The 17,877-nt window shown below is 38.3% G+C and overlaps 2 protein-coding genes across 3 annotated transcripts; one reads left to right on the forward strand and one right to left on the reverse strand.

Moving 5' to 3' along the window:
- Positions 1-335: 335 nt before the first annotated feature.
- On the forward strand, positions 336-12,100 carry LOC134865455 (Y+L amino acid transporter 2-like). 2 transcript variants are annotated; one of them, XM_063884979.1, is made up of 11 exons: positions 336-1,085; positions 2,033-2,093; positions 2,902-3,426; positions 4,753-4,878; positions 4,956-5,100; positions 5,973-6,096; positions 6,209-6,312; positions 6,402-6,498; positions 7,279-7,428; positions 8,265-8,448; positions 10,118-12,100. In XM_063884979.1, the coding sequence occupies exons 3-11, from the start codon at positions 2,907-2,909 to the stop codon at positions 10,210-10,212; spliced, it is 1,545 nt and encodes a 514-aa protein (XP_063741049.1). In that variant the 5' UTR covers positions 336-1,085; positions 2,033-2,093; positions 2,902-2,906; the 3' UTR covers positions 10,213-12,100. The 2 variants fall into 2 exon arrangements, with proteins under 2 accessions (XP_063741049.1, XP_063741048.1); XM_063884978.1 differs by lacking the exon at positions 2,033-2,093.
- A 13-nt stretch (positions 12,101-12,113) lies between these two features.
- On the reverse strand, positions 12,114-16,499 carry wu:fc46h12 (uncharacterized protein LOC568958 homolog). Its single transcript, XM_063884980.1, has 5 exons — positions 16,324-16,499; positions 14,979-15,087; positions 14,140-14,250; positions 13,103-13,175; positions 12,114-13,014 (listed from the first exon to the last, which is right to left on the reverse strand). The coding sequence occupies exons 1-5, from the start codon at positions 16,413-16,415 to the stop codon at positions 12,923-12,925; spliced, it is 477 nt and encodes a 158-aa protein (XP_063741050.1). The 5' UTR covers positions 16,416-16,499; the 3' UTR covers positions 12,114-12,922.
- Positions 16,500-17,877: the final 1,378 nt, after the last annotated feature.

Below are 17,877 nucleotides of genomic sequence, written 5' to 3' on the forward strand. Positions count from 1 at the left end.
CCGTTTGATACTTTTTAATAGCCTTAATTCTCGCTAAATTGATTGATCAACTTTTAATAATTTTTAAGACGCCGGGGACACCCTGCTAAATGTAAGTTATGACTCCAAAACCCTGGGCAGAGGGCTTCTAAATGCCACTGAAATTACGCGTAACGCTAAAAAAAATTAAGGAGAGATAAAATGATGACAAAGACATGCAAAGCACCCAAAACAATCAGCTTAAACTACAGCAAAAGAACTGCAAAGCAATGAACTTTACGTTATATATTTACAGTATATATATACATCGCAAATAGCTAGTTATATATATATATATATATATATATTTTATAGCTATTTTAATACCTTTACCTGGCTCCTATGTCTCAAAACTGTTCTGGTACTGGATGTGTGTTAAGTAAAATGTGTTCTACTTTTATCTTTAATATTTTTATGCATGCTTTTTAATTAATATCAAGCGATCTTTGGCGCTTTACTTGCTGTAACAAATATAAAGGTACCCTCTGTGGGACAAACAAAGGTATTTTGAATCTGAAAGTGTAGATACTGCTTTGAGTTCCCAATGAGAAAAATACACTGAAGGGTTAGGGTTAGGAGAATGATGGAAAAGTACAGCGCAAATGGAAAATATTGTTTACAGAAACGTAAACTTAAACTGATTTAGATTTTTTTTTAACGTGATGAAAAAAAAGCGAGATGTTACACCCACAACTTCATATAGCCTAACCTTAATTCATAACATCTGAACAACCCCTTTAGTGACCCCACCATCTCATTGTGTTCTTTATCATCTCCAGACTGCATCCTGTCCCTGAAACAGCTTGTCTCCCTCTGTCTGAACTGAGGAGCTGCCAGGGGGAAGGGACGATGTCCGTCTGTCTCCGAAAATAGCACAGTGGGGAACACGACAGGGCTGGAAAAACACTGTGCTGTGTGGCAGTGCGTGCTGGGCTGCAGGGATTGCAACATCGGCCGTCCTGTTGCCACCACTCAGATCTGGGATCTCTCCAATGCCTGGTTCAGAGGAGTGCAGTGACTCAGAGGAACACATTAACCTGTTGATCTTCTATTAGTGACACAATCAAGTAAGTTCACCTTTTTACACATTTGTATTTTATGCAGAAGTACTCAGATCTTGTACTTAAGTAAAAGTAGAAGTGTCAGGGTGTAGAATTACTTTTACAAATAAAAGTCCTTCATTCAAAATGTTACTCAAGTAAAAGTAGTTATTGTTTGATTGGTCCATTTCAGAATAATATCTCTGATATGTTTTATAATTATTGATCATTAAAGTGTTCTCAGAGCTGGTAAAGGTGCAGCTAGTTTCAATGGCTTTGTATACTGCAGGGTAGCTGCTGATTTACTGCAGGTGAACTAAAGTCTGATTTAAGGGCTGATTATATTTACCATCATTTAAATCTGTAAAGTAACTAAAGGGATTTATTTAATGTAGTGGAGTAGAAGTAAAAAGTAGCAACAAATGTAAATACTTTAGTAAAGTACAAGTATCTGAAATTATATTAAGTATGGTATTAGTAAATGTAAGTAGTTACTTAACAGCACTGATTTTAAGTCATCATTTAACACTAGGCTGTTTTCAGGTCAGATGCAGAGAGAGTAGACTCTGGGGAAACATGTTTGTGTAAGGGATCCTCACTGGGTGATGTGGTCACAGGTTTGACCTTTTCCTTTTACTGGATGTAACTTATTTAGGATTTCAAGTTTCTGGCCACTCATCTTCACTCTTGAGGTTTTTTTTGGAGGGGTTTGTTCATATATCAATCATAGCCTGATTTATAGAACATTTTATTCTTAAATAAAATAGAGTTTTGAATGTCTGTCAACGGTATTTTCTGATGTATGGAGTGAAATGAGATCCAAATTCCCTCTGTAAAAACCTTTGGCCCTTATATGTAAACAACATGAAAACCTGGCTTTATTCAATGTTAAGATTTCAGTTCCTAAAAATGAAAAGGATTGTCTTGTATATAACGTAAGAAGTTTCATGGTGTTTTTTGTTTTACTTCTTCAGGTAGGTAGGGCAAGTCTTCCCTTAATTCGAGTATTCCCTCACAGTTACAGAAAATCAAAAGGTAATAAGATGACTTACATTTTCAAAACAATGGGATTACTGTCAGGATAACAATGTCACATTACATTTTAAAATAAACATGCTCAGGGGCACACGTTTTATTTTGGAGTTGTAAACTGTAGTATGTGGTTATGTGCTTTGCACTGTCATTGCTGGTCTATAGACCACTGCATGCAAATGCTTAATGGTGCTTAAAAGTTTTTCTTTCAAATAAAGAAAGAAAGAAAACACAGAGCAAATATTCCATACTATATGTCTTGGTGTCTGTCTTTCTTTTTAACATTGTTCAGTTGTTTTAATATTACCTAAGTAAGCCGTTTTATTGTTATTTATTTATAGATAACTACCAGAGGGAGTTTCTCTCCCACACACACCCACCCCACCGAATTGGACTTTGTATACGTCTGTAACATAGAGACATCACTATGTAACACTCATGCTTCTATTGGCTAGAACTCAAACACATTGTACATGATAGGCTAACAGGAGGGACATCTCTAAGCGGTTGACCAATAACAACAGAGCCGGCCAGCTAACCAATCAGAGCAGACTGGGCTCTGGTTTCAGAGGGTGAAAAGAGGTGCTGCAGCACAGGCAGTATGAGAAAAATAAAGAGCTTTCTGAACATTAAAGCATGGAGACATGTCCCAGGAGAGACACTAAATACTGATATACACCTGAAAATGAGCAGAATAGCTAAATGTTGATACTTAGATTTGAATACATTTTTTAGAGGTAATTTTGTAATTGTAATGGATACATTCTTTAAAGTAACCCTCTTGATTCTTTCCCTGTCATCTCTACACCAGGTCTGATGGACGATCTAAGGCAGAGGTTGGGGGCCATGTCACAGACAATATGCCCAAAGTGGTGGGCTTCAACTGAAAACAATGTAAAGGCCCCGATTAATGAGAAAGACGAGAAAATGCAGTTGAAGAGAGAGATCTCCCTGGGGAATGGGATCTGCCTCATCGTTGGGAACATGATCGGCTCCGGGATCTTCATTTCGCCGAAAGGTGTCCTCATGCACAGCTGCTCCTACGGGCTGTCGCTGGTGATTTGGGCCGTTGGAGGCATCTTCTCCGTGTTTGGGGCTTTGTGCTACGCAGAGCTCGGCACCACCATCACCAAGTCTGGAGCCAGCTATGCCTACATCCTGGAATCCTTCGGAGGCTTCCTTGCCTTCATCCGCCTGTGGACATCCATCCTGCTGGTGGAGCCGGCCAGCCAGGCTATAATTTCACTGACCTTTGCAAACTACCTGGTGGAGGCTTTCTACCCCACCTGCAATCCTCCGTATGATGCTGTCCGGCTCATCGCGGCAGCCTGCCTCTGTAAGAAACACTTCTTTCTTGCTCTATAGTTTATTGCCCAGAAAAACTGCACCATCTACTATGATACATATAAATCAGTTTGTGCTGAAGAATGCAGCCATGAAAAACTAATTTCATGTCATCGAGTGTTTGAAATGTTCCAGATTTGTGTTTTACACAAGGGAATTCTCAATGGAGCAATTTTCCTTTCTACAGTATAATAGGATTCCAACTTTAGAACATATGTCATTGTCTATGTTCCTCTAAAAGACCATCAAATCATGCAGAAAACTTGAGACTTGCAATTGAGAAAATGACAATGTAACCGGGGTTCTAAATCAAGTGAGTAAGGTAATTTTTCATAGACTTCTATACAATCAGACTTTATACAATCAACAAGGGGAGTCGCCTCCTGTAGGACATTTGTATTGAATTCATTTTGTTGATTCAAAAAGGTCAAGTATAAAGTAGAACTTTTAGTATGTGCACTAACATTAGTAGCTTGATTTATTCAACAATAACCCAACATTTTGACTATTTTCTTGGAATAGTATTTCAACAGCACAATCTTTAGCTCTGCATTTATCCAAGCACCAAACTCTGTAACCCTGTGTGTGACTGGCATCAGCTATAGATAGAAAGCCACGCTGTAAACATACCGCTGCCTGGCTTTGTCCTGTGGAGCATGTCGTTTGCAGAAGGGTTATTTAGGTGACAGATTAGTAACACGGGGTAAAGAGCTGCCCTTTCAAGAGGTGAGTTACTGTACCCTCTTACAGACTGTGGCCCGTGTGACATACAGGAGGTGGTCTGCTATCTCCTGAATGTTTTATAGTTGCAAGTGCAAAGCAAGTCCCAAGGAAGCACGCCGAATGTTGAAGCAACTTATGTATCTGTCAGTGACGTGATTGGACCCAAAACGACTAACTCCCATTGACTTACATTCGAGGAGGGTTTAGAAAAAAAAAAAAAAATCAAGAATCTAAGTACAAAACCTTTGTAGCCCTTAATAATCATTAGGGTCTTATGACTGAGGCAAGAGTGTCCATGGTGCTGCAGATTGGAGGCGGGGCCTGAGCAAAATACATGTACGCATGCTCTATATGCCCAGATATGAGTACTTAAACACTCAAGAGCCAGGCAACTTTGGCTTCTAGCGCCATTGAGCAACTTTCATAGGAATGAACGGGGTTGCGCCTCTAATACGTTATCCTGTTCTCTTAATACACCCATGGGGCCAACTAACAAGAAAGCAGAAATAGAAGTTTTAGGACTTTGTGTGTGAATAGATGTCTCAATCATGCAGAGGAAAGGTCATTATTTCCCATTTTCTTCTTTTTTTTCCAGGTATGCTGATCTTCATTAACTGTGCCTGTGTGAAGTGGGGGACTCTGGTCCAGGACATTTTCACTTATGCCAAGCTCATGTCGCTCTTCCTCATCATCATTATAGGAATAATAAAGATATCTGCCGGTAGGATTACATAAGAGGTTGAATGCATCCACGGACAAATTAACATGAGCTTTGAACTTTGACTTCTCTTTATGTAGGAGAAACTAAGAACTTGGAGATTCCGTTTGAGGGCTCCTCCACAGATCCTGGAGCCATAGCTCTGGCCCTTTACTCAGCTCTGTTCTCCTACTCTGGCTGGGATACACTCAACTTCGTCACTGAGGAGATAAAGAATCCGGAGAAGTACGTACGCATTTACAGACTATGAGACAAACTAATTTAGATACATGGAAACAGACACTTTGGAACCTTTTTAGCTTCTTTTGGTTGACTGGCAAAGAATCTGCTTGTGTACTTTGTGTACATAATAGAAGAATTATCCAGCACACAGCTTGCTAACATAATGTAGCATTTAACGCTAAAAGGAATACTTCACCCTCAAACTGACCCTTTGTATATCAACAGCTCACCTTGTATAACCCTAAATACTTGAAGAAAACTTTGTTATTTACATGCTTTCTTGGTGAACAAAGAATCCAGAAGCAGCATACAGCTGGATAAATGAGAATTGGGTTTTACTACACAGGATTTGTGGGAGTTTGTACACGGATGTATGATATTGTTTATATGGTTTTGCTGTTGTTCAATGCAGTGAATGGTTACTTCCATTTATCAAGACCTTTCTCTTTTTATTCTTCATTCACAGTAGAGTTATGCCAGGAAAAGAGAGTTTATCTTAGGAATTCAAGGTAACACAGGGTATGAAAGACATCTTAAAGCTTTGAAACTTATATTCAGTGTGTGGTTTGAATTATGTTTTGCTGAATTGTATCTCTGTAAAGTGTCTTTGAGTTTTTAGAAAAGCGTCAAAATGTATTACTATTATTATTATTATTATGAAGCTTGTGTTTCACAACAATCAAAAACCTGTTAAAAAAAACCATTGACTTTAAGACAAGGAAAGTGCAATTTCAAAAATGCTGACTCATTTCTGGGTTGTAGGACTCATTCCTGCAGCTTTGGATTGCGATTTGGGTGAAATAATGTTGTCATCGCATCAACTTCCTGTAATCCACAATTCGGTAAGACAGTAAAAACATGTTTTCTTGTTGTAGGAATCTTCCCCTGGCCATTGGCATCTCCATGCCCATAGTGACCATCATCTACCTGCTGACCAACGTGGCGTACTACGTGGTTCTGGATATGCCGTCTCTGCTGGCCAGTGACGCTGTCGCTGTGGTAAGACACAAACAGTATCCTGGGAGGGATATTACACTCTGCTGCTAAATATAGTCTGTGTTGCACGCTGACTTCAGGAACTGGAGTAAACCATGTTTATCTGACCCTACAGACGTTTGGGAATGCAGTCCTGGGGCCGTTCAGGTGGATCATCCCTGTTTCGGTGGCCATGTCCTGCTACGGAGGACTCAACGCTTCTATCATCGCTGCCTCACGGTAAACAGGAAGAAATGAACAGAGACTGGCCAGGCCCGTATTGTGATGAATGTGTTGCCAACCAATTTCGATCTTTGTTAACCATGCAGGTTGTTTTTCGTCGGAGCCAGAGAGGGCCACCTCCCCAACAGTCTGAGTCTGATCCACCTGGAGCGCTACACCCCCATACCTGCACTGCTCTTTAATGTAAGGAAAACTTGTGTTAAAGGTCCCCTGTTATGCAAAATGCACTTTTTGCTGTCTTTCATACATAAATATGTGTCCCCGATGTGTAAGGAGACTCAAGAAAAATACAACCCTCTCTCTTTTCCTCCTTACCCACATCTCTAAAAACGGGGGTACAAACGAGCTGATCCAGATTTGCTGCCGATATGACGTCATAACAGAAATGTGGACTGGCTTCACTTTGAACTCCTGGCAACGTCCCGCCCACGTGACACTTCCCAACCTATTGTCCCCCTTATACAATCTTGAGCTGAATCCCCTCCGCAGCACCTCTGTGTGTTCAGCAGGATGTAGGAGCAGGATTTATATAATACATATAATGTCTCTGTTCTAGAGGTAAACACTGAGAAGTTTTTTCAGAAATAATGCTGGATCTGGTTTGGAACATAATATAGAGTTTAATCACGGCAGCGTTTAGCTGAGTTTCTCTGTTAGAAACTTCTCTCTACAGAGAGAGATCATGATGCTCCAAAGGGGCGTGGCCAGCTTCAGCTCAGCTCAAATTTAAAGCGACAGTCACAGAATCAGCACTTCAGGAACAGGGCTGAAATAGAGGGGGATGAGGCATGCTGCAATGCGTGATCTGTTTGGTATTTTGAGCAAAACCCTTCACAGACACGTTTTGTACAGATATTGCCCTACAATATGTTGTTCAAATATAGTTTAATAGGAGAACTTTAAAGAAAAACGGACATCGGATGGCTCAAATGCATAATAAATATATGTATTCTTGTTCTGCAGGGGTTGATGGGACTGATCTTCCTGTGTGTGGAGGATGTGTTCCAGCTCATCAACTACTTCAGCTTCAGTTACTGGCTCTATGTGGGTCTGTCTGTGGCCGGCCTCATCTACCTGCGCATCACTCAGCCAGACAGATACAGGCCTGTGAAGGTACTGCTTTTCATTCTTCAGTTCATATACCATGCATACCGTACGTAGTGAATATGTACGTAGGAGTATTAGGGTTAGGGGTAAAAGTAAGCATTCAATGCATTTCAATAATAAACGCAAACTTTTAGTATAAGCGACAGTGCAAGTAGTTTGATTTATTCTCAAAAGTTTTAGGTTTTTTGTTAATATTTTAACGTCTATTGTCAGCATTTTGACTTTATCTTAAAATGGAGAAAAGAAAGAAAAGAAAAATATCTTCCCGCCATAAAATACGTATTTGTCGTTTTGTGTTATCCCTGGCCCTAATAATCTTCCATATAAAGGTGCATACATTTAAAATATGAAAAACTGTGAGCTTTTCAAATATTGTGGTTTGAAGTGATCATTTCTGTGATCTTTTCACATTGAAGCTCTTATTTAAGACTTGCAGATACATCTAAAGTTACATTAATAATCAAGATTTAAAGGTTTTAATGGGATTTAAAATGTGCGACACAAAGCAGAGGATATACAGCTATCAGAGGAGAGACTCCAGCATGCTAATGGCCTAAAGGGCTCTGAGGAAGCCTTGTATTTATTCCCTTCCCTGCACTTAGCTTTAAACAGGGCAAACCCAGTGACCTTTTTGTGTTAGACGAAAAATGAAATATGACTTAGCGCTGAGCGGATAGCTTAGAGGGTCTTTGAAACTCTGCCTACTCATATGAACATAACATGAAGCTCTGACGATAGTGTTTCCATAATTTACTAACGGTTTTAATCATTATTCTGCATGTAAAACATAAAAAGATACTCGATGTCAGTTACCAAACCAAAAGTTATTTTTCTCTCCACAGTTGTCCTTATTCTTCCCCTTCGTCTACTGTCTGTGTAGCGTGTTCTTAGTCGTCGTCCCTCTGTACGGAGACACCATCAATTCTCTAATAGGAATAGGTATTGCTCTGACTGGGGTGCCTGTCTACTATCTGGCCATTTACCTTCCTGAGGAGAGGAGGCCCAAATTCATACACAAATTGAATGGTGAGTTTTAGCCTCAAATGGCCATGTAAAGAATGTAATATATTTGAAGGATGCAGGATGTCTGTTTTTGACTGTCCCGTGTTTGTTCAGCCATCTTCAAAGCATTGGAACAACGTGTCTCTGCTTTAAACAAAATTTCAAGTAAAAATTCCTCAGATACAGTAGATGCCATCTTGAGGTTTTGATTTGATCAGTTCCACACAACCTGCTCAAATTCAATACAACTAGCATGGCAACAGATGATTACCAATTGCTTTTTAGTTGCTATGTTAGCACCATGTTTGGCTAGAGAGAAACAACAACTAACTGTCCTAGCGCTATAAATACATGTATCTTGAAATTCATACATGTTCTATTAGAAAGATGTGAGTCGTGTTTCATAAGCATGATTTATGTCTTAGATAGATAGAATAGATGGAATCAGAGGATGAAACCCTCTAGGAGCAGTGGGGAGCTATTGTGCAGCGCCCGGGGAGCAATGGGGAGGGGGGATTGGAGGTGTCCGGTGCCTTGCTCAAGGACACCACAGCAGGGCCTAGGAGGTGAACTGGGACCTTCTGACACATTCCAGGTAACAAACACACACGATGGTCGTTAACCCTAGACTTACTGCCAGGAGAGCTATCCTATCCTTTGCATACAAGTTAGATGCCTTCTTTCAAACATTTTGCGAGCATTTTGCCAATCGATGGTGACCATACTACATTCTCAATCAGTATGTACAGCATACTGACTTCTAAATACCCAAGTACAATACCATCAGCATACTGAAGTATACTCAATCCAGACTGCAGAAGTTGGTCTGAACACTCCAACAAGCTTCTTCACATCATTGGAAACTTTTTTTAAATTGTCCCACCAGCTATTATTTGTATAAACCGACAACATATTGGGTATCTTAATTGTTACTTTCTGGCCTGAAAATGTTTTAAAATCTCACATGACTGATTCCTGTTTCCCAAGGCACCCAGAGGCAATGCATTGTGGGAAAGTTAAGTGTGTCCAGTAATCTCACGCCAAATAATCAGAATTTGAGCTAAAACAAAAAAGTCGGTTGCAATTTTTAGGCAACCTTTGTCACCAGTGTATGATGGGATAATGCTGGATTGGTTGTAAAAGTGGATCAGTGATACAAAGAAGTACTCATTAGGTATTAATGCTTTCCAGTCCATTTACAAAACCATTTCCTTATATGAGATTATATTAACCAATTCTACATGCTACAGCTTAATCCATAAACAATCCTACATGCTTCATGCTACATGTTTATCATTACGCAATCGTATGCTAAATGCTACATATTTACAATAACAATCCTACATGCTTCATGTTTATCATCGAAACCTAATGCTTCATGCTACATGTTTATCATTACGCAATCGTATGCTAAATGCTACATATTTACAATCAAACTATCCTACATGTTACATGTTTATCATTACTTAATTGTAGATGCTAGATGTGTATTATTGTTCAAGTCTACATGCTTTATGTTTATACATTATCCTTCATGCTACATGTTTGTTTTAATACAACCCTACATGCTATATCCCTTCGCCCATTTATCCCACATGATTTGTATCTTTCAAAGTACACTGTTAATCATCATTATCAGTCAGCTGTCACTGACCTCTCCACACCTTCCCTCCTTCTCTCTTTCCTCCTGCAGACTTTGCCACCATAAACACCCAGAGGCTGCTCTACTGCTGCTTGACTGAATTTGACACTGAGACAGAAGTAACAGCAGACAGTAAAACGCAGTGAGCTGCAGACACACATCGCTCAGCAGCCGGCTATCTGCAGGGCGCCTCCGTCCTGTCCATGTGTTTACGTTCATTGCTCCCTGAACACAGAACAGCGAGGCCTTGCATGGGCAGAGTGGTGAGGCGCAGGCCCGCTACATTTGAGAGGATTACTTCTCCCAGATCAAGTTAAAGAAATGCCTGACATCTAAAATGACTCACTAGGAAGGAGCAGGAATTGCAAATTATTGTTTCCTTCTGAGATCAAAGAACCTCTGCTCGAGAAGATGATGCAATTATGGAACAAATATGGAGCTCACATTTTTATTGGAGGACTTGCTGTGGTATTATTATTATTATTTTTCTTGAAATGGCTCATTGCTGTATAATGAATACAATACTTAATCACCCTGACTGTATTTCTGTTAAGAATTCATTTTAATTAGGCTTCCAAATGTTACAACACATAACCAACAGACATTACACATTACATATTTAAGAGCCGGCAAACCCTTCCTGTACCTGGGTTGTACACTTACAACCTCTCTCATTAGCAGGCTGGATGTCTCCATAAGGGGGAACTGCTTCATCATTGTCAGACTGTAACTGCAGGGCCAGTTGTCAAATGATAATGGACCAATATGTGTGGTACCATTTCAAGATGGACATGACTTTGTGTTCAGATGTATTAGAAGAAGAAGATATACTTTATTAACCCCCAACGGGGAAAATTCACTCACATGATTGATATACTTCAACACATGCAGGACAGGAGAGAGTTTAGTGCCTTGCTCAAGGGCACCTCAGAAGTGCCGGGGTAAAAAGACACCTCTCAGGTACCATTCCCCAATCTGTATTTGGTCCAATCCGGAAGCGAGACCCTTCAGTTCAAAGTACAAGACCCTAGAGACTGAACTACGTTGCATTTGACCCATCCTAGTGTTAGGAGTAGTGGGCTGCCATTATGTACAGCGCCCAGCGAGCAGTGTAGGGAATGGTGCCCTGCTCAGGGACACTTGGTCTTTCTGGGACCAAGTACTACCAAGGTGTCCTAATAATTCAATTTAAGTTAAAGGTCAAACTTTTCAAAAATTGCATCATTTTTTAAATGTTTAATATGATAAATGGTAATCAGAAAAAAACCTGTAAGCGCAGAGTTGAGCAGATTCAGTAATATTTACTCTTTAAACTTGAAAGACTTTTAGAATCCAGAAGCTGTAATTCTCTGCATCTGCTCAACAAGGCATCACGTTGCAATAATCATGCATGATTTAAACCTACTGCACTGCAGGGTTTTGTTCTCCTAACTGTAAGGCATGTAGGTCTCAAGTGTTTTTCTTATCAGTCTTAAAACACTCCGTTTTTGTGTCACTTTGATTGTAATGTTTTTCAGCCTCATACTTGAATTTTTGGTTTGACTAAAAGAGGTTTGCATGCTTTAATGTTCAAAAAAGACAATATTCTTCTCATACTAGCTGTTCGAATAAACCTTTATTCACGCTCGGTCTGAAACGCTCCCTTTTAGCACTTGTGTCTTTAAGACCTTCTTAAAATGCCCGGTCTTCTCTGATTGGTTAGTGCTTCTTGGGGCCCCATCACTGCCATATGTGTATATTTGTGACATTGCTAACTTACCAAAAACCTGACGGCTCATTTAAAGGAACTGTTACTGAATAAGAGCTGTGCACTTCATTTTTGGATTTAACATTTTGGATACTTAAACGAAAATCTAACTTTAAATGTTTTCAGAGTCTATTGATGTCCTGTTTAGCTGTTCAATGAGAATTGAAAGTCAACTGCAGCTTTAATTGTTTAAGTGCAATTTCTTAAAGTCACTATGCACTCACAGTTATTGGTCCTTTCTTTAAAGCTTTGCAATAAATACATTCTCATTTTTATTCTGTCAACCAGACAGGGGTTTTGTTGTGTTTATTCAAATAATTGGTTGTTAAAGCCTGAACTTCATACAATACTAAACACTGTTCAGCAACACATGGTAAAACATCCTGCTACCGTCATTACTTTCATATAAACTAAACAACTAGTTTTAGACATTTACACTACAGTATTGACAATGGTGTGTATTCGTTTATGGTATGAACACAAATCTTAATAAGGTACATAGAAATACTTTAGAAAGATCCATTTTAAAGGAAGACACAACAGGTAAATAACTGTTAATCGACATACAGTTGGAATACAAATATTTGTTACCTCTTCTCATTAAATGATTGTGAACATGTGAATTATTCTTGATAGATAAAGTGTATATCCTCTCAAAACGTTATTGATCGATCTCTTCCAAACATATCACAGTGAATATTAAATAAGAACAAAAAGAGCAACGTGTCTGAAAACAAAATGATTCTAACTTTATGGGCAACAGTGTATATTCATTTTTTTTAAAAGCCTGCCCAGCTGACTGCTTACATTAAGACAATTATTTTTTATTTAAAGTTTAGTAAAATGGTACATTTACATAAGCTGATCAGGCATTATCTAATGTTAACTTTTGCTGGACTTAGCAGTACTTTGCAAAGCTGCAAATAGACAAAGGTTAATAAAATAAAAACCTAAATGCGTATTTGGGTCATCTTCTGTTGTATAAAATAAAATTAGCTCAGCTCTCAAAGTTGAACATTTCATGAAAAAAACTATGTTGTGTCTCACCTTAAGATCTGGTTTTGTCTGAAGTCTAACAACTATTCCACACATGATGTCATTTGGAGTGACTAAGATAAGCTGCAGTTAGCGGCCTCGAACCCGGGGCAGATCCATTTGTTGGTGAACTGTTTGTATCCCTCAGCGCTGGTCAGGTCGCTGCCTGAACAGAGGACACATCACATGTCAGCAAACACTGATGGAGAGGAAGCAGAAATATACTGAATGACGTTCAATAATACAATACATACCATTCATCAGGTTCTGCAGGCTGCAGTAGTTGGTGCTATCCTCATTTTTGGAGAAGTCAGACACAGCGTCTCCCTGCACCACATCAGGATATTAGAGAGGAAAATCATAACAGAAGCTAAACCAATTTCACACGTTCAGTAGCTTTAATTCACATAATTTCTTCACAATCAAACGGATATTATCTAACTGATGTCTCATCAAAGCCATGAGATAATTGAAATGAGTACAATATCTTAACCTAAACTTTGACATTATTTGTTTCCAGCTTTTCGTCTTGAAGTATCATTTATTTAAAGTCACTGTTCACACTCACAAACATTTTACATTTTCTTTACAGTTTGCCACAAAGTTAAAATAAACCTATCTGTGTTAGATCTGAGGGGATAAAGGTGCCGTATTTACTGCATTTTGGTTTGGAGAGTTATGTAAAAATGGATAGACCTACATGATCTCAATGTTATCAATCAATCAAAATGTTTTAAACAATATTACTCACACATTTCCTGCAAACATGGTTATTGAATGGAAACCCCTTGCCAAAGATTTAAATGTGCACATCACACAATTTACATCATGTTGTTGGATTACCATTATAATATACATATATATATCTTTACAGCTTTTTTAACTCTGTCAACCAGACTGGATTGTTGTATTTATTCAATTCATTTATTTGTTTTATTATTGTTCATACAGCATCAAACACTGTTAAGCAACAGCTGGTAAAACCTACTGCAAATATCATTGCATTCCTGTAAAATTATAACAACTAGATTCAGAAACCACAATTATAGTATCGTGATAACACAAATCTTGATTATGTGCAAAGAAAACAAAGATACATTTTGAATGAAGAGGCACTTTTATGTTTCTACCATTAACTCAAAAGTTTCTCATGATGAAATCTGGTGAACTAAACATGTGGTCTTGTACAAATTTGATCTTAGGAGGATCAGGAAGTAGCTTTCAGTCGAACATAGTTTAAGTTTCACATGAGCGACATTAGCCTGTTTGATTTAGAAAAAAGGGAACCTACTGTCAGTTTGCAGACCATGGACTGCTCCAGGAGGAACTGGAGGTCGGTGACCTTCTTTGTGTCTGGAGACGTGTGCGTGGCTTTCACCAGGTAAGGAGCTGTGGACACAAGCTGCACAGCATTTCACATTCAGGAAGGTCAGAGACGTTTCCTACACGATCATAATGCTTAATAATCATCCACAACAAGGTCATTTTACACAGTTATAAATGTTTGTTAATGTGCATCATTTGTCATCAATTACAACTCCTCCTATGAAGACATTAATCATTACAAGTGTGATTATGCCCACTGAGCAGTAATATACATATATACAACTGCGGAAAAACCACTCAAAAATGTACTTAAATCTCTATCTCTACATGTATGGCATCAATTCCTGTGTCTGTTGAATTTCAACACAGAGAAAAAATGTCAGTAGTTTATAGAATACGATAAAAAAATGTTTTTAAAATGAACTCAAAGAAATACAAATAATAAAACAAGAGAAAATGATAATGCTGGTCTCTTATTTTTTTCCGCGGCTGTTTATATATATATACATAAAAAAACAATTGAATCTTCAACTACAACCATCAAATGTTAATCCTACTTATTAATGCTACATAGTTGTGTTACTTAAATTGTTAACCTGAGATGAGGTGTTTTAATCTTTTGAATCTCTTTAAAGTATGCACATTTAGATTCATGCTTCATTGAGAAAAGTCTATAATATTTACATTTGCTGGCTTCCTGTAGTCTGACTTTAGTTTGAATGAATGCTAAAAATGTGGATTATTTTTTACAGAAATAGCACATTTATAATACCTAATTCTTAAGTTGACTGATGTGTTTCTGACCTCGTATGAGCACTTTTCTCCTTCATACTGACAGCTTTGCCCAATCTGCCAGGCTTTGATCTGGTTCACCAGCTTTTCAGTCACATTCCCGCACGAGATGCCAAACATCCTGCAGGGCAGAGCAGTGGGCATGAGTTTGGTCCTGGTATACTTATTTAAGGGTTTTCAGAGCATCAGAAAATGCAATAAAATATTAAATGAATATCCTTTTGAACTTCATTTTTTGAACAAACATGTTTAAGGTCCTGTGGTCTCCCCATGTCCATGATAAAATGTGTGAGGAATATGGCTGCACAGTGCTTTGAATTCATAAGTACCTTGTCCAACATGCATTTGACCCTTTTACTCAGCGGGTTTCACGCAACCCAAAAACCATCATAAAGCTTTTTCTGTCCAGCTGGTCACATGTTGCAGAATTTATTCTGTGGCACTAACAGCTGCAGCGTGAACAAATTACTGATCAAGGGGCCAAAAGTACCAGGGGCCTGTATGGTATTCCCCTACAAAATGTCCCTCACAGAGACATGTACCAACTACAGAGAGTCTCATAATAACCACAAAAAAAATAAAAATACAAAGAGACACAAAGATGGCTGTAAAACGGGGCTCAACAAAAACAAATCGATTTTAAAATGGCCAAAGCCACTGCAAAAAGGGAAGAGAAACACAGGCCAGGAAAACCTGCAAAAAGACCAAAACAATTATAGTCACACACAAACTATAAGAGACACAAACATCAGAGACACCAAATACATTATTACAAAAAGACTAAAAATAACCTCAAAGCAACACAAAATCACAATGAAACACACACTGACTATAAATAAATACAAAGACACAAAACTACTTCAAAAAGAGACAAAATGACTCAAAAGAATATCAAAACAACTACAAAGAAACACTAAAGAACTTTGAGGACACACACATTTCTCAAAAGAGAATATACTTCAAAAAAATCAAAACAGTGACAAGAGATAAGAAACAACTACAAAGAGATAGAAAAAACTACAGAGACTAAAGAACTTTGAAGAGACACAAAATGACTCAAAAGAGAATCTAAACAACTTCGAAGAAAGTCAAAACAAATACAAAGAGTCACAGAATTACCACAATGTTACAGAAAACAAAACCATTAAAAAGGCTTAATATAAGTCTGTGTGTCTTGTATAGAGATGGGGCATTTTGCATGTATGTGGTCTGGGCATCAAAGTGAATTGATAAAATCACAATACATTCACTCACTCTGAGGCCCTGAATGCACCCACAGAAAACTCATAAAGATTGAAATTCCACACCGGTTAATCTCATCCATAAACACAGTACTGAAACATGAAATCTACATTACCACTTGACTTTGCAGTTACTGTCTGCCAGGGAGATAGAGAGCGTGGCCCCCAGGAGCAGAGCCGAGGCTACAAACAGGAATCTCAGGTCCATGGTGAAGGCAGGTATATCTCCACGTCTTCTCAATGTGTCGCCCCGATCTGCCCAAGGGCTTATAGAGCGGCACACAGATCATGTGGAAAACTGGAGACGACAGTATCATTGATTATCACGGCCCCACGGCATGGGAGTGAAGAGATCAGCACAGCAGAAGTAACACACAGAGTCATCTGTATTTACAACAATTAGACTCGCTCACTGTGGATTGTGCTGTCAGTTAAAATACGGTTGAATAAAGAGTTCGATTGATTGCTCCTGAAACTATTTTATGTGCTTGGTTTGGTGTGCATGCAGATAGTTTGGATATTATTTTCAGATGTTTTGAGATATTTGTCTCTGCAATTACTGCTGCCTCCTCAATCACATGAATGGAACGCTAATGGAGTTTTTTATGTGGTGCACACAGCTTTGAAATACCAGATAAAACAATTTTAAAAAAGTAACATTTGTTATTTCAAACAACTACTCTCCACAGAGCAAAGTGTGAACAGTTTTGATAAAAGATGAATGCTAATGCTAAATGCTATGCCACATTTATTCATTTAAATAAACGGTTATTTGTACATAAAGACAGAATGAAAGAAAAATATCTAATTGTCAAATGTTCTAATTGTTATTTGGTACCGCCTTCCTATTCATGACCTAGATTCCTATCCATCACCAAACGTAATTCCCGCACTGGAACAACTGTCCTAATCAGTGATAGTGATCAGTGGAAGGAACAAGAAATCAACAGTCTTCAGAGTCTGCAGGAAACAGGGCCTCTTCTCTGCATGCACATGCCTGTTTCCAGATAAATGTGTTCATGGATTTAGAACATTTTGAAAATGCATGACGATGTTACTGCATCCAGATGAATGGAATCTGAGGAGCTGCAGTTAAACCTGGGAGTAAGAGTTTTTGGGCTGGAGGGTTTAACCTTTATTCATCCAGGTCCTTTGAGATGAAATCTGCATTCACATGATAAGGCCTCTGCTCACTGTGTAGTTGGGTGCTGAGCCAAAAACAGCCAGTGAAGTGTCTACGGTTTCCTGCCTTTTCTTTTTATTGTGGTGCCATATTGATGCAGGACATTTCCTAATAAGGTTTCATCATTTGGAATTTTCCTGTAGATAAAAATAACATATTAGTCTTTCAAAACATATAAGAGTGTCTTCATCCTAGAATTGAGTTATTTATCAAGTTTTATGAAATATTCTGCTAAACATATGTTTACATTAATTAATACAACACAAGGTATTATCATTTTTACATTTTCTTGAATCAAACAATTTAATCATTTTAATAATACAAAATAAATAAATATCAATAATTTAGCATGACACAACTTAGAACCTTTAGACTCCCATTTTTAAATGCCTTAATAATGACATTTATTTCTCAAAATGAAACCAAATAGAACTGAAGTTTAAGTAACAGGGTAACTTTATTCCTTATATCAGAGGTGTTCAAACTT

The sequence above is a fragment of the Eleginops maclovinus genome, chromosome 6 (assembly GCF_036324505.1).
Source record: "Eleginops maclovinus isolate JMC-PN-2008 ecotype Puerto Natales chromosome 6, JC_Emac_rtc_rv5, whole genome shotgun sequence".
NCBI lineage: Eukaryota > Metazoa > Chordata > Actinopteri > Perciformes > Eleginopidae > Eleginops > Eleginops maclovinus.

Bases quoted from the DNA above. Each gene is read 5' to 3' on its own strand.
- LOC134865455 (XM_063884979.1), top strand. From the start codon at position 2,907: ATGGACGATCTAAGGCAGAGGTTGGGGGCCATGTCACAGACAATATGC. The intron at 5,101-5,972 runs GTACGTACGCAT...TTCTTGTTGTAG, and splicing joins GAGATAAAGAATCCGGAGAA to GAATCTTCCCCTGGCCATTG. The intron at 6,499-7,278 runs GTAAGGAAAACT...CTTGTTCTGCAG, and splicing joins TACCTGCACTGCTCTTTAAT to GGGTTGATGGGACTGATCTT.
- wu:fc46h12 (XM_063884980.1), bottom strand. From the start codon at position 16,415: ATGGACCTGAGATTCCTGTTTGTAGCCTCGGCTCTGCTCCTGGGGGCC. The intron at 15,088-16,323 runs GTAATGTAGATT...TCTGCCCTGCAG, and splicing joins AGTAACTGCAAAGTCAAGTG to GATGTTTGGCATCTCGTGCG. The intron at 13,176-14,139 runs GTAGGTTCCCTT...GATGTGGTGCAG, and splicing joins CCATGGTCTGCAAACTGACA to GGAGACGCTGTGTCTGACTT.